The sequence below is a fragment of the Emydura macquarii genome, unplaced genomic scaffold, assembly GCF_026122565.2.
Source record: "Emydura macquarii macquarii isolate MOO-44397 ecotype Brisbane River unplaced genomic scaffold, CSIRO-AGI_Emac_v2 contig_2422, whole genome shotgun sequence".
Lineage (NCBI taxonomy): Eukaryota > Metazoa > Chordata > Testudines > Chelidae > Emydura > Emydura macquarii.
The window spans coordinates 16,133,074-16,149,967 of NW_027132559.1; the positions used below are offsets into that span (position 1 = coordinate 16,133,074).

Below are 16,894 nucleotides of genomic sequence, written 5' to 3' on the forward strand. Positions count from 1 at the left end.
CTCAGAAAAGACAAACAAATAGCAGCTACCACCTTGTCCAGAGGTATGCCAGATAATTTGTTCCATCTCTACTTGTTATTTTATTGGAATACTTTTGAAATCAACCTCTTGGAGGTATTTTGGCAATAGCCTTCCAGCAGGAGTCATAACATCAACATCAAAATAGGTATCTCACTTGACTCTTGCATTCATGTCTTCTTACCTGATAACATATTATCTGTTTTTATTGAAGGAAACTTTAAAGTCATTTCGTGTTTGTGCCTGTGAATCATCAGATGATCCTCTGTTGGAAAACGCTGTCAGACAAACAGAGAGAGAGGAAGAAAGAAGTATTTAGTTCTCTAATACATTTTTGGCAATGGACAAGATTTTTTTTAAAAAAAAATGCATCCAGCCATCCAAATGACGCAGGAACAGCCAAAAACAATTCTAAAATGCAAGTAAGCATAAGTAAGAACTATCTTTATACTCTGTTTGTGAGAACTAATTTGCTGCAGCGATGTCTTGGACAACACCCAAGTAAAAGGGTTAAAATGCAGATGGCCTATCTAGTCATATACCCAAAATACACACCAGTAGCAAAATTTAGATTGGTTTTCCACACCGCCAACATATCCTTGTTTAATAACAATTTAAGAAAAAAAAAATCAAAACAGTCAGCCTTTCCTTACCCAAAGATGCCCAGGTATCATGTGTTTTTGTTTCCATATGATTCATGCCTGCAACAGATCAACTTGGTTCTAATCAGATCTGATTTAGTCCAGCCACTATACAAATGGTACTTGATTTCTAATGGTATTTACAACCAGGAATATATATTAAACTAATTTCCTTTCCTTTGCCCAAAGGACAAGAGGGAAGGGCTATGTTTGATAGGAAACCTTACACAATATACTAATGGGTGTAATTATATTTATAATCCTGATAACAGAATTATAAATTGTAACTGTTTCTTTAAATAATAAGAACAAAAACTTGGAGTGAATATTTAATAATTATAAAAAAAATCATCTAGGCACATTGTGTTCTAAATAGTGCCTGTAAAAAAAAAAAACTTCCTACAGCGAAAGAGCAGGTGGACACAACTTTACTAGGCACAGAGCAGAAAATGGAGGTAGCCTGTAGATTAAATAATCTGAGGTCAACATGTAAGTGAAAGAATCTGGAAAAAACATTTTTGTACATATTGGACAAATGTAATATTTTTGCTATTAGTTATTGTAATATTTTTTGCTTCAACGGGTAGTCAAGGAGTAGCAAAGAAAGCTAAGATGTGTCTGGATAGCTTTGTAAAGAGTGGCATTTTAAAGCAGCAGGTCTCTAGAAGACAGACAGAAACTGGTAGTTGCAAAATGGATATGATTTGGTACTTTTAAACTGGCACAACCCAGACTAAGTACCTCTGCTGGTAACTATGGTATGTTATAAACAACTATGGTACGTTACACTCTGCAGCATCTATGTGCATACAGGTATTCACAGAGAGTACATAATGTGGATGAGAGGTCAAAAAATATAAAGTTCCAAGAAAGGGGGGTGGGGAGTCCTTTTCCTCACTGTGAAATCCTGGTTTGGTGTTTACTCATCTGGAAGAAATAAAAGCACTAAAAATTTACATTGAGAACAAACGGAATGTGGGAAAGACTCTCCATGCTGATGTTGTGAGAAGAAACACACTGTTGAAATGAATTTTCCTCCATGGAATGCTGTGCTTCCATCTTCAGAGTGAAAATCAACAGGGCCTAAAGAAGGCCTGGTGGGGTCGGGGGAAGAAGTAATTTCTCTAATCCAGACTTGTGTCTTTTCTGTAATCACACTTTGTTTATGGTGCACAAGGCCGACTAACTAATTCTTCGAATATATGAACTGGTTGATGCAGAAGGAAGGCCCTAAACCTCTTAAGTAATTTGCAATATTACAGTATACACTGATGTTTTTATAGTAAAGAGAAGATGCGCTATAATTTAAAGGTGAATTTAAATTTTTTTTTAATTAAACAAACAAATAAATAGACTATTTGATGTCCCTCTTCTTTAACTGTCCAGTAGAGGTGGAAGCCAAATTCACCACTGGCTTAAGTGTGCTCAATTCCATTGATTTCGATGAAGGTCAATCAGTTGATGCTTCTTGCGAACTTGGCCCAGACTCTTAAAAAGATTAGATAAAAAATTTGCTGAAGAGCTTGGAGATATTTTAAAAACTGAACTCTTGGAGGCAGGGCCTCTAGTGAAGCTTCAGCTGTGTACACAGAGACTTAAAACTACAAATGCACACATTCCTCATTTATGGACTGATCTAAAATCCACAGAAGTCAATTGTAAGACTCCGATTAACTTAAATGGTGGAGCATGTCAGTTACATGCCAACCACTGAATTCAAGATTTTCACATTTCTACTCCAACTGTGGATGAAATTACCAACATGTAAAATTCTAACAATAATATACTTTGCACCCCTATAGCTCACATCAGAAAAGCATAAAGGGTTTTACAAACATTAAGGACTGAAGATGATGCCCCAGCGAAATAGGGAAGTATTATCCTCATTTACAGATAGGGAAAACTGAGGCTAAGGAAGATAAATTATTTATACAAGTTCACACAGCAGGTCTATATGATAACACCTTAAAGGAAGCCCATATGTAATTACTCCATATTTAAGTATTCTAGTTACTAGACTAGCATGCAGAATGAAAGGGATGAAAGTTCATACATTGCTTTAGGGATTAATGATGTTATCAATTACCAATTGTGTCGAAGAAACACTGAATTCTAAATGCAGTTCTTAGTGGGTAAAATGCCTGTCAATTCACTTATAAGGAGGAAAAATTCAAACATGTAATGTTATGGTCCAGATTATGTCCTCAAATGCACATGTGGGGCTGCCATTCAAGTCAACTGGAATCCCATGCGTACATCAGGGGCCAGAATTTGGTTATAAAATATATTTTAAATGAAGCATATTTATTATGAAAATGTCCTATAAGATACAACCATTAGCCATTGAAATGGCAATAAATACACACATGCACACACAGGCGCACACACACAAAACTTACTGGTTTGTACAAGGGTGTGAAAACCAAGGACAAATATTAGAAGAGTTGTACCCTACTAAGCCAGCATGTTCCCCTCCTGTGCTGTCTACCACTTGAATAATTAAAGGAGTGCGCAGTGTTGCTTGAAATATTTAGTTTGGGTTTGGGAGTGAGAAAGGCTTGAAAAAACATTTAGTGATGCATACATGAATAGCTGTATATTTGGTTTAATTATTCTGCAATAGTATCTTTGTAGAAAAATAGAGGGTTTTGGAAAATATTATTGTTAGGCATGTGTTAATGTATCAGGAGGCATTATACAAGCCAGAGCTAACGCTGAGGGCTCAGTTAATATTGCCGCTGACTCCACTCACCTGTGAGCAGCCTGGGGCACTGCAGACAAAAGGCCTCTCCTGCTCCAAGTTCATCTTTGATTCCTCATAAATCTACATGTTAAAAGGTGGGGGGAAAAAATGGAACCCATAATTATATGCACCCTAAACTTCAGGAAACATGCAAAATAGAAGCATTTTTTAAAGTTAAAAATATTAATTCCAAAACTCCCAAAATTGACAAGAAAAAAATCATTTCAGGATCCTAACTTACTAATATTCATCAGGCTCCCTACAGTCTAAGTTCTTACTGCTCTTTCCTGAGTATATATTTATTCTGAAGGAAGAAAAAAGCCATTAGGCTGTTACAACAGAAAACCTGCCTAGGAGGAAAAAAAGCATATTCAGTGTTGTTATTAGATAAGACCATGTCTGCTCAGAAAGATCCTGAATTTAGGGTTTTTACTTTTCCTTCTTCAGTTCCAGCTGAACAACATTTAAATCAGACTAACTGGAATTTTTCTAACAAAAGAGCCTGCATTTTGAGTAGTGAATTTGTTTTGAGTAACACTTTTAGCATATATTGTATTATATATGCAGTCTTGCTAGATCCTAAGGATCATAAGACTTGAAATCTAGCAGAGAGCAGAACTGTAATGTCCTCACAGGCCATGGCAGTCCAGTATTTTAATTGTGGACCACCCCTTGGGAGAGAGCTGATGGGTTATAGAATGAAAAAACAAAACAAAACAACAAACAATTAAAAAGGGGCGGGGGGAGGGTGGGAGAGAATAAACATTTGCCTCTCCATATAATACATAAATCTCAGAGTGCACTCTTACAACTGAATTTGCATCAGTATTCGAGCAGTGCTTCTGACTGATTTGGACAAAATTATTTTATAAAGGATTTTTTTAAATGGACAATCACCACACTATTTTGAACCTATTTTTACAAGTAATATCTAGGATTATAATAAATTAATTAGATAGAGAACAAAACACACATTTTTCAGCTTGCTTGCACTGGACAACATTTCGGGTGTATTCAATGTCACTCTGTTCCTGCTTAGCCAGTTATTTTCTCTGTTTGTGTGACTCTTTCACCCAATAAAAGAGGAGAGAAAGACATTTAAATAAGTAGAAAAATTTGGTTATAAAGCTCCCAAAATTGGCTGAGGGCCTCCTGGGCAGGTGTTGAACCAGAAATTACTTGAACCCATTTTTAAGGGGAAAAAACAGTAAATGTCAAGTTGATTATGTCCCTTTATCATTATGATAGCATCCGTACAATTCTGTTGCATTATTATAGATTCCTGTTTATGCTAATTTTCAAAGCAGTATTATTTACTTAGAAGTTCTGAGAGTATCCTGCAAATTGTAAATATCCTGTACACATTTTGCATTCTTACCGTGACCATCAGTCCAGACCTGTACCTATAAGCACTTATTCCCCATTATCTTATTTACTACAGCAGTGAAAATTCCAGATGATTGATTTCAAACATTTCCTTTTTTCTTTTTTAAAATGAATTTTGTGCTACTGAAAGGTACTGGTTTAACTGCCAGGGAGACTTATACTTCCTGTTTACCAGGTAAGGTACCACATACCCAACAGCAGCACGAGCTTCCCCATGATATCCTGCCTCTATACTTTAATCCTGACCCAGACAGACAATTTCTATGAGCAAGGAGTCAGTTGCCATTTCCATTAAGCCCTTAACCTCTCTGCCAAGACTGCCAATAAAGATGAGACTTAGTGCCAACTGCTTTTTCTAATGTGGACAACTGTACACTAAATCTGGGCTGAGACTAGCAAATTATTTCTCTGAACAGCCAGCAGAAGTTAATAAATTTTAGACAAGAGATAGGGCATGTCTAAACACAAACTGGAAATGAAATAACTAAACTGCCTTGCAATTAACACCCTTAGTTATTTTGGTATAAATCTGTGTATGGAAACTTATTTCAGATTTTGAATGTCCTATTTTGATTTCACTTAAGTCAATTTTAAATTAAATTGAAATAGGGCACTCAATTTGAAAGAAGAAATAGTGTCCATATACAGATTTATCTGACCTAACTGAAGGTGCAAGATGTAAATTGCAACCAATTTTAGTTTTGTGTGTAGATAGACCCTTTAGATTTGACCCAATAACCTAGAGATGGAAGGATTCAAATGATTTTTGTACTGTCTTGTCTTGACTTAAAGCAAGGAAGCAATAGAGAAAACTGACTGACCTAAAATAGCTCTGGTAAATTCAATTTAAAATCCCACCTTTATTTGACCCTGGAATGTTGCCTTTTGCCAAAGTGCTTTTAAATAGAACTCTAGAAAGACTTTTTCACAGGAAAAACTATGTGTGGATAATGAAAGACTTTATCTGATATCTCAATTACTCCTGCAACTGAAGCAATGCCAAACACTCGAGCTACTCCTTTCCCTCATCCTCAGGGGAGGCAGACAACTGCACTTTCAATGGGAGAAGAATGGAGGACGCTTAGTGAAAAGGAAACAGAGCTAAATAATTTTGATCCCAAGTGTACAAGTGAGTTTAAAAATGCTACCAGACATTCTTATTGCATTTTCTTCTCTAATTGAAAGTTGTTTTTATAAATGAAGAAATAAGGCCAATTTTTTTCAAACCTGGATACCAAAAGTTAAATACCTAAATCCATAATTAATCAGTTAGATAATTATTAAACAATTGTTAATATTATTTAGATGCCTAAATATGGATATTGGCACCTAAATATACACTAAATATAGACAGGAATTCCATATGAAAATTTGGTCTTTGTCTTTATTCTCCACACCCCTCAAAAATGTCAGATTCTGTGTCTAATCATTTATTATGAATGTATAAATAATTGCAAGTCTCCTATCACACTTCCCTGAAAATGTTAAGACAAGCTAAACTAAAAGATAAATAAAATTATAAAGTACAATGTTCATTAATCAGTCGCAAACATATTTTTTACAATTATCCATAATTCAGTATGGAAAAAAATACATGCCCTGTTTTATGCAGTTTAGTTATAGCCATGTTGGTCTTAAGATATTAGAGAGACAACGTGGGTGAGGTAATACCTTTTATTGAACCAACTTCTGTTGGTGAGAGACAAGTCCAATAAAAAAATATTACCTCACCCACCTTGTCTCTGTAGAATATTGTCCAACATACTTTGCCCCTATAAAATGTGCTATCAAGTACCACAAACCTCTAGAGTCAAATTACACTATGCAGAGTAGTTATCTGCATGTGTGATCTCATTAAAATTGAAGAACACGGCTACCTCTCAAGAGCAGGGTTTTTTCCAGTTGTGCTTTGGAGAAATTTGGAGTTCTTGTCATGATGTGGGTGTCTCACATCCCCCAGTTCAGAATAGTGATGGTTGCATATGCCCTATAGCACACAGTTCATAGGTTCTGTTGAGATGCACATGCAATTCAACTGTTTTACGAAAGTATGTACGTACAACAGCATGCATGAGAAAATAACCCACCAAGGCCTGCTGCATCTAATAAAAATCATATTAACACCTCTATCTAAATTAACCTTTAATGCTTTTAAAACTCAAATTACTTTTACAATGGATTTTCCATAGAATTACATGTGATATTCACAACACCATCCAATTAATTCACATATGAACATCAAATCAATCCAGAATGATTGGTTAAAAACTAAAGTCTGAATTCTTGGCTTCTGTGATCAATTCCTCAATACATAGCAGCTTTGAAGCTGCAAACAGGAATCATGAATATAAGTGAACACTTAAAATGATACTGACATGTCAGCATCAGTTCTGATATTATTAACATGGGTTTGAATACATTATGTATCTGAAAAGGGAGTTGAATTTTAATAGTGATGTTAACATCTGTCAGCATTTATTGCCCTATTGCGACTAGGTGAAGAGTCTTGTTGGCAGGATACATATGTGAGGAAATCTGCTACGTTGTTGTAGCCTGCCATTCCCCGGAAACATCATTCTGCCTAGGAGAAGCTGAGGTAGTCAAATTAAAAGATTAAAGGACAAAAGTATGCCAGGGCTTTTTCAGCCAATGCTACATATAGGAGAAATGAAGTTGTGTGTCAAAAAAGGGTTTGTTTGTTTTTTCAGTGTTTGCATTATGCACTTGCAAACATGTTTTAGAATAATTAATAAACTGAAACACATAGAGCAAGCAAAAGGAAAAGACCCACTCTCAAAATAAAGTAAAACTGCATCCTCTTCTAAGTTGGACGTTTCATTAAGTCTTCTCGACAAGGCTGCACAGAGCTGTATCATCACTACTACACTTATACCCAGAAAGTCTGCTCTCCTTTCTCTAAATTTTTTGAAGTTTTTCTCTCGAAAAATTAAATAAATTAATAAATAAGAGCCAGCCGTATTCTTATTGCTTTAACTGCTAAAAACATCAAGCAGGCTTGTTTCCTGTTTCAATGTTATTCTTGAAGTGGGCTGCAGTCAGAATCTGATTTTCATTGGGCTATTATTATTTGCAGCTGTGCGACCTTTTTAACCATTTAAAAAAAGTGACTTTTCAGCCTTCAGCGGCAAACCTACTGAACACTGCAAAGTTTTCAACCCGGTGATTAACAGTTAAAAAGGATAGATTGTGTGCCACGCTGAGGATAGGTCAGGGCCCAAATTCTGCAGACACATACTCAGGTGAATAATTATATTCACAGAAAGGGTATACTTACCCCATTAACTTAAGTAACTCACCTACGTAAGTATTTGCAGGTCAGGGCCCCTTATACTGGTGCAGTTGAAAGAAGGTAGGGTGGATACTGTTCCCAGCATAGGACCCAATCCTGAAAGTATTTATAAGTGTAGTGCTTACTACTGTAATAGACTGATGACACTGGGACTTCAAAATAACAGCACAAGGATCCTATTGACATTTGTGGCAGCACTCAAGGTAATAAGTACTACTATACCACTACTATTTGGTACTAATTGATCACAGTGCCATGAGCACAATTTAAACAGCATTAAAGGAGCCTGGGGTTTTGCAATATGAAATTAGATTAAACATTGAAAAAAAAAATACCCACCAGTACAAAAAGGCAATCTCCAGACAATGTAGAATTTTAAAGTGTACAGAATAGTCCCCGCTGGTAATATTAGTGACCAATTCAGGTAGTGCTATTACAAATTGTTATTTTTGAAGATATAGTTCACACAGGGTTAATGACCAACTTTGTTACCAGTTTCTCCCTGCCTGAATAAACCCTACTGCCAATTTTCAGGATCACTGCAATGAAATGGAGTATGGTGCTTTTCCTTCTCACGGACTGTTCAGCTGAAGTGTTTGTTTTCTAACACTAGCATCATGCTTTCCACATGCACAACTTATTATTATAGTACTGGCCGCTCGGGCTGCTACAGTGAATGGTCTGTCAGCATTTCCAATAGAAACCCCCTATTTTCAGGATTAAAGCATTCCTAAATGTTTCTGGATGCTAGAGAGAGATTACTTTCCAGAGTCCCCAGGTAGGCCTTAATGTGATAGATTGCAAGGGCTGAAATCCACAGTAGTATTTTAGGGGCTTTTTTGTGATTATAGTTTTATGGCATTTGTATATGGAAAAAAAACAAAAAAACACTTCCACTCCAGTAGAATGCATCTTGTGTGTGGCAGGAAAGGTGTGTCAATGGCACTCAGCCATTGCTACCTGTGAACTGTTTGGCCAGTTGCATACTTCAGTGTGAATTCCAAATGAAGTACACAAGGATTCCAATTTCTGTGACTACAAAAGGCTTTTAAGTGCCTCAGATTTAATGCAGTCACTTAGTTCATTTACCGCTGGCCTGGACAAAATGTAATGCAGGGAATATAGCACTTTACAGCAGTCCTGAATTTTTGCTATCTGTTCCAGGTCCACCTGTCTGTCTCATGTCAACTGGGATAGAAGAGAAACAGAATTTTTGTTGCTGTCTTTGCTTTTGGCTACTGTTCTTGCTATTCATGAAAAAGCCAGAAGTTGGCTCACTCTTTCTAGCTTTTCTTCAAATCTTACTCCATGCTGTGGCTTTGGATGAAGAGGATGAAGAAGAGAACTGAAGAAACTCAAACAGAGAAGGGCACAAAGGCAGAGAACTCTAAAGGGGAGTGAGGAGGAAGATTGGAAACCCTCCAAAAAAAAGAGGAAGGGAGAAAGGAGAGTGAAATACCAAGAAGGAATTTAGGGGGAGGCACCAAAAGTGACAGAAGGAGTGGATGTGGCTATAGGGGGAGACAAATGGGCAAGGGGCATTTGCCTTACAAACATGTATAGGAAGCAGTAGATCTACTGGCTGCCTCCAGGCACAGCAAGCAGAGATAGCATGCCACTATCTTCCTGGGTGGAGCAAAATATAATATTAGGCAGGGGGAAAATAAGGCCATAATTAGGTGAGCAGTGACTGAGTATGGGAGGGTCTCAGGGCCTGGTGGGAATCTTCACAAATTCATAGATCCTAAGATTCTAAGGCCATAAGCAACCATTGTGATCATCTCATCTGACCTCCTGGGTAGCACAGGCCATAGACCTTCCCCAAAATAATTCCTAGAGCATTCCTTTTAGAAAAGCATCCGATCTTGATTTTAAAATTGTCAGTGACGGTGAATCCACCATGACCCTTGGTAAACTATTCTCATGGTTTACTACTCACACTGTTAAAAATTTACATCTTATCTCCAGGTTAAATTTATCTAGCCTCAATTTTCAGCCATTGGGTTGTGTTACACCTTTCTCTGCTAGACTGAAGAGCCCATTATTAAATATTTGTTCCCCATGTAGATACTTATAGACCGATCACGTCACCCCTTAACCTTCTCTTTATTAAGCTATATGATTGAGCTCCTTGAGCCTATCACTATCAGGCATGTTTTCTAAACCTTTAATCACTCTTGTGGCTCTTTTCTAAATCCTCTCCCATTTATCAACATCCTTCTTGAATTGCGGGCACCAGAACTGGACACAGCATTCCAGCAGCAGTCACATCAGTGCCAAATACAGAGGTAAAATAACCTCACTACTCCTCTTCAAGATTCCCCCTTGTATGCATCCCAGGATCACACTCGTTCTTTTGGTACAGCATCATGGGAGCTCATGTTCAGCTGATTATCCACCAATACCTCCAAATCCTTTTTGGTGTGACTGCTTCCCAGAATAGAGTCCCTCATTCTGTAAGAATGGCCCACATTATTTGTTTCCAGATGTATACATTTACATTTAGTCAATTAAAATTGACTAAAACATGTATATTGTTTGCTTGCATCCAGTTTACTAAGCAATCTAGATTGCTCTGAATCAGTGACCTGTCCTCTTCATTAATTACCACTCCCCCAATTTTTGTGATACCTGTAAACATTATTAGTGATGATTTTATTATTTCTTCCAGGTCATTGATAAAGATGTTAAATAATGTAGTGCCAAGCACCAATCCCTGTAGGACACCACTGGAAATAGACCCACTTAATGACAATTTCCCATTTACAGTTACATTTTGAGACCTATCAGTTAGCCAGTTTTTAATCCATTTAATATGTTCTATGTGAATCTTATTTCATTCTAGTTTTTTGTTTTTGTTTTTTAATCAAAATGTCGTGTGGTAACCAGTCAGCCACCTTACAGAGAACTACCTCAATTACTTCAACTTTATCAAGCAAATTTGTAATTTCCTCAAAGAGAGATATTAAGTTAGTTTGACAGAATCTATTTTCCATAAATCTATATTGATTTTCATTAACTACATGACCCTCCTTTTTTCCTTTATTAATTGAGTACCATATCAGCCATTCCATTATCTTGCCTGGAACTGATGTCAGGTTGACAACCCTATAATTACCTGCGTCATCCCATTTACCCGTTTTAAAAATTGGCACAACATTAGCTTTCTTCCAGTCTTCTGGAGCTTTCTCGGTCCTTCGAGACCTATTGAAAATCAACATTAATGGTCCAAATGAGCTCCCCATCCAGCTCTTTTAAAACTCTTGAATGCAAGTTATCTGGACCTTCTGATTTTAAAATGTCTAGCTTTAAACATAAGTTCAGGATATTTATCTAGACTTTTGATTTCTCCTACCACTACGTGCTTTTGCTCACAGAGTTTCTGGATATTTTAGAACCATGATGAAACATGGCATCTATGTAAACCAGATACGGGAGCTCAGGGCCTATAAGAAGCATGGGTATTTTAATTGTCCAACCACCAATATGAATTTCAAGCAAGGACACACAATAAGCAGTAACCTGTTATTTTAGATATATACAGAAGGATATATTATTATATAGAAATAACCATTGAGTTATTAACTAAAATAGTCCACAAAGGACATAGAAAAATTAGAGGTTAAAGGGTAAGGAAGGAGTAGTAGGAGCACTGATAAACTGTTCATGATAGTTGCCTCAGCACAAAAGTGTTCTAAAACTCAAACTGAATCTTTATAAGGAGAGAGATATTGCTCTGATTCTGGAAGCAATACTTCTGTAATCATTTCACACACACACACACACACACACACACACACACACACACACACACACACACACACACACACACACACACACACACCCCTCCCCCCCAAGGCAGAGTGGTTTTTTGAATCTCTGTGGGTAGTGAGACAAAGTCAGAATCTCATACTCAACTCATCAGTATGCAGTCAGCCAGCCATCCTCTGACTCTCACATTGTTCTACATATTTTAAAAATTTATACTATACAACCAAGCATCTTAAGAACAAAATTAAACATTTTTTCTTTTCTCTGAGCAAGCCTTAACCTTGCTGTGTTTGGGACATAATTACTTGAGGCACAAGCCCACACACAACAAAGTTAAAAATTCTATTAGTTGAAATCATTCTATCTGTTCAATTATTTTTTTTGGTCTGTTGTCATTTATCTGAGACTTCCCTGTACTCAATATTGCTTTGATTAATTCAGCACAATATCACCCACTAAGGAGCAATGCTTGAGGTACTATCAAGATGATTGCACCTAATGGCAGCACAAAAATAGATTGCTGAAAAAAGGGGTTTTAGGTTCTGAGATTATTCATAAAAAGACCCAGCAGATTTATACCCTATGGGACAAATCCATCCCAGTTTATACCTTGAGCACCAAACCTCACTGAAGTTAATGGGGTTGTGTGAAGTTTGGTCCCATATCTCCCACAAGCCCTTTCACAACTACAGCAAGACTTCCAGAACTGAAGAAGCTGCTATACTTCACAGTAGTGGCTTTTTCATAGATATGCTAATGCCAAGAGAGTTACAGTGGGTGTATTAAAGAAAAACAAGAAAGGCTTCAGATCATCTTCATAAGTCAAGGGGACAACTTGCCTATTACTATGAAGCCAAAAAAAAAATCAACTTCAAGGAGGAACTTAAGTGTTGCACACTGAAGACAGAAAATTTGCAAAGGGCAGGAAAGACAACTGCGGGGAGAGATGAAGACTATGAAGCAGAGGGTGTCAATGATGAACTCCCAATAACATCTGGCAAATAGACTAATCTTTTGGGATTTTCCAGTGTTGGCAGATAGTGTGTTATCCATCCCTTTAAAGACTGATCTCATATTTCTATCCTTGAGTTCGCTGCATGTGGCACTCTGTGCTACAAGTCACTTTTTTTGTTTTCCAGAACAACCTTTATTACTAAACACCAAACAACTTTGCCTATTGTTGTTGTTTGCATACAGTTACTTAAGAGTTTTCCCTCCAATAATAATATTGACTAAAGACTTTGGAAGCGTTGTTTTTTTTAAAAGTGTACTGAGATTGCAGTATACTAATTGTTTGGTTTATGATACTCAAATGGATAAAAGAATTCACCTACCTTGCACGCAAATAAATACTTGCATTTCCAACGGGAAGAGAAAAAAGCATGAAAGACATCCTGGGGGAAACAACAACACAAGACTGTTTAGCTGACTTTCATGCCAGCAGCAGTTTAAGGGCTTTAATGTGAACTTTGAAAACTTTGCCAGCCAAAATTCTCCTTCTGGTTTATTATGAAAGAGTCCTAAATTAAAATTCTGCAATGAGACAGTGACATACAGCATTGTGAATGTAATATACCTCAACATCGTCAAACACAGATCAACCTATACCATTTTTTCCTTTATAACTGAAAACTTAAGAGGCAAATGAATGCTTTTTTTGTGTAGGAAAAGGGGGCCATACTAATCTACCCACCAGCCTTTAATCATTCATTTAAGTGGGCCAAAAGGAACATAGTTTTATAATTTTTTGAAGAACTTAGAGAAACCCACACCATTTAAAAGGAACAAAGATATAACAAGGCCTGATCTAAAGCCCACTAAAGGCAACTGCAAGGTTCCCATTAACTTCAATAAGCTTTGAATCAGACTCTTAAGGTATATCGACACTGCAGTTAGACACCCGCAGCTGGCTTGTGCCAGCTGACTTGGGCTAAGGGGCTGTTTAATTGCGGTGGAGATGTGCCAGCTCAGGCTGCAGGCCAAGCTCTAGGACCCTCTCACCTTTCAGGGTCCCAGAGCCCAGGCTCCACACCACAATTAAACAACCCCTTAAGCCAGAGCCCATGAACCTGAGTCAACTGGCACAGGCCAGCCGCAGGTGTCTAATTGTGGTAAGACATACCAGACATGCCAGCTCTCACGAATTAATTGAGAGAGAGATTCAATTCTAAATAAAATTAAGCCTGACTCAGGATCTTGCGATAGAACTCTCAAAGGATTTGACATTTGAGAGTTCTATCCCAAGATCATCAGTCAGGTTTAATAATTTTACTTAGAAATCACTGTTAGCCCTGGCGGCTAGGGCTCCTGCTGTCAGCCAGCCCCAGGTGCTGGGGTTCCCGCTGTCAGCCAGATGTGTCACCTGAGAGCACCTTAAAGGCTCAGAAACCGGAGGGAAATAAAGAGAACCCACATTCTATTTAAAAAAAAATCCTCATCATTTTTAAGCCAATCTCATGATTTTTGGGGGTCTGACGCACGATTTTCCAATGGGAAGGGTGGGCAACGCTAATGTGTAAGTTTAATGAGATTGGCACAGGGTCCAATTCCTTGAGGTGCTGAATGTCTTCTGAGAGCACGGACAATCCATCAGGCTATACTCAGCACCACAAAGCATTAGATTAAAAACTAAAAATTCTCACTCCAACCCTGGTAATCAAGGGCAGATCTAGCCTTTTCATATAGATGTACTAGACATATAAAACTAATGGAAGTCATTGATGCACATTACATTTAACATTACTAACAACAGCTTAGCAGCCTCTGTCAAGTGAGCGTCATTCACTTTTAGGTTCATGCACGCATGTATAGAAATGCAGAGCAGAGTAATTATCCATTCCAACTGTTCCCATTCAAATAAAGCATTAGTTTTAAAATCATCCTAACAGCCTCCTACATAACTAATGTAAACTGCTTCCAATGAAAATCAGTTGTAAATCATTGAGTACAGAGGGCCAGGACTAGACTCTAAAAGAGGATCAAGTAGGGTGGGAAAGGATCTGTTTGAACTATGTAACAACCTGAAAATACAGAGAATTCCTTCTCAGAAAAGACTGCTACACTATCAAATGGATTTTTAACAGCAGCCATTGTGGCTGCAGAAAATGAATAAGCAGATTGCTTCTCCCCACCCATTAAGAAAGCAGTTCATCACAATGAAACAACTTCCCAGCTAGTGAGTAGCCACAAATTTCTGGCAATGATCAAGCCATTACTATGAGAGTAACAAAAGCAACACATTAAAAAAAAAATCACTTTCAGAAAAGACTGCTACACTATCAAATGGATTTTTAACAGCAGCCATTGTGGCTAAAAGAATATTGCCTCCATTAAGAAAGCAGTTCATCACAATGAAACAAAACAAATTGGTGGAAATCCTCCGTAGACTGCACATTCACAATCTGCAAAAAACTAACTTTTACATGCTGCAAGCGTAAAGCGGTGAAATTTCAAACCTTTCCAAAAAACCAGATTTGTAACTTATACTGATGTAAACACATCGCTTTCAAACATCAGCCATTAGAACTGCAATCCTTTCAGAAAAAATTCTTGGCCAAGATTATGAAGAGTGACTAGTGATTTTGAGTGCTTCACTTTTTAAGAGCCCAAACTGAAATACATTAAAAAGGGACCTCATTTTCAGAAAGTATTGACCACCTCACTCCAAACAGATCAGACCTCTTTACAGAGTCTTTACTTCATCTTGAGTCAGAGACCAAGAAGAGATGAAGTTGAATGTTTCCTGAAGTCATGATATCTATAACCGGGGTTTATAATGCAAAAACATTTTGCATCTGTAGCAGTTTCTATCAAGCTTAGTTAACCTCTCCTTTAGTACATGTGCAGCAGAGGCTTCTGTTACATGGAGAAAAAAGCTTGATCATTTTAGGCACTGAGTGTCTCCTAAGGGTTAATGAGCACCCCAAACTCTGAGAAAAGTCAGAGATTTTAGAATCCTCAACACCTTGCTGGACTGGGCCCTATGTCTACTAGGAAAGAAGAAAGACAAGACCATTGAAGAAAAACCCATGTTATTTATTAATTTATTATTCTACTCAGTCAAAATGCCTACCTGAGTTTTTCTGAAACACAAAGGAGGCATTGAGAGGAAAAATGGTAGAGGCTTTTCTCAAAGGCTTATGAACCTGAAATTGTGTTGCAATAGAAAATTAAGGGTCTGTCTTTATGATTCTTGAATCAGGTCCTTAGTAGACATCATTTGAAGCTTATTAACTGGAAACAAAGAAAGTACCAGTATGACATAAATACGAGCTATGTTTCTCAGGTGACATTTGTTAAACACTCCATGCCATGTAGGAGCGTGCAGAGGTTGAGGGAGGGGAATAAGAATCTCTGAGGAATAATGAGGGGACTTGTCTGTATGGTTGGCTTGATTCTCTCTACCTAATTATATGCCTCCCATCACCACAGTGTCTGAGTGCCTCACAAACATTGATCGATTGATTTTCAGAACACTTCTGTGATAGCACAGGGGAGAGCTGCACACGTGATGTCTCCCCAGTCTGTGTGGGCACTCTCTCTCGGTGAAAAGCCTTCACCTGCACTTATGTCAGAGTGGAACTCCACCGTGCACCTCTCTGTAGACTGCATCACCATGCTACAGACACCCCATGTTTCCCACCATCCTGTCATGGTTACAGGGCAAGCAATGCCTTGTAGCCCCTTGTATTCCCTGAACAGTGAACCCATCAGGTGATAAGTTTTGCTGCCTTCACCTCTCCTTAGATGGAACCTCCCGGCTCTATCACTCTGAATTTAGACCCTGCAGTTGCAGCCCCCCATTTCCAACCATGTTCACACGACAACAGGCCTAACTGTAATTGGTATCTGCAAGAAACTTCTCTCTGGGAGCCTGTGACCAGTGGCGGATTAAACTGACTCAAAACAGCTTGTTCCAGACAGACGTATTATCCATTCACCCAAAGATACACAGCAAACAGAGAAAAGGGCTAAAGCCACAAAGGTCTGCACACCTGGGTCTTGCCTGAAACTGATCATTTCCCT

The 16,894-nt window shown here is 37.8% G+C and overlaps 1 protein-coding gene across 7 annotated transcripts in view; it reads right to left on the reverse strand.

The window, feature by feature from the left end:
* The window catches only part of CREB5 (cAMP responsive element binding protein 5), a 305,374-nt gene that overhangs the window by 255,124 nt on the left and 33,356 nt on the right, over positions 1–16,894 (reverse strand). For 2 of the 7 annotated variants that reach the window (XM_067562001.1, XM_067562004.1), the window contains exons 2-3: positions 3,412–3,483; positions 203–296 (exon numbers count right to left, since the gene is read on the reverse strand). In XM_067562001.1, the coding sequence (XP_067418102.1) occupies positions 203–296; positions 3,412–3,465 (148 nt within the window). In that variant the 5' untranslated portion in view covers positions 3,466–3,483. Of the gene's footprint in view, positions 1–202; positions 297–671; positions 695–1,975; positions 2,148–3,411; positions 3,484–8,105; positions 8,195–13,203; positions 13,264–16,894 lie in introns of those variants that run through there. The other 5 variants (XM_067562002.1, XM_067562003.1, XM_067562006.1 and 2 more) reach the window with 5 other exon arrangements.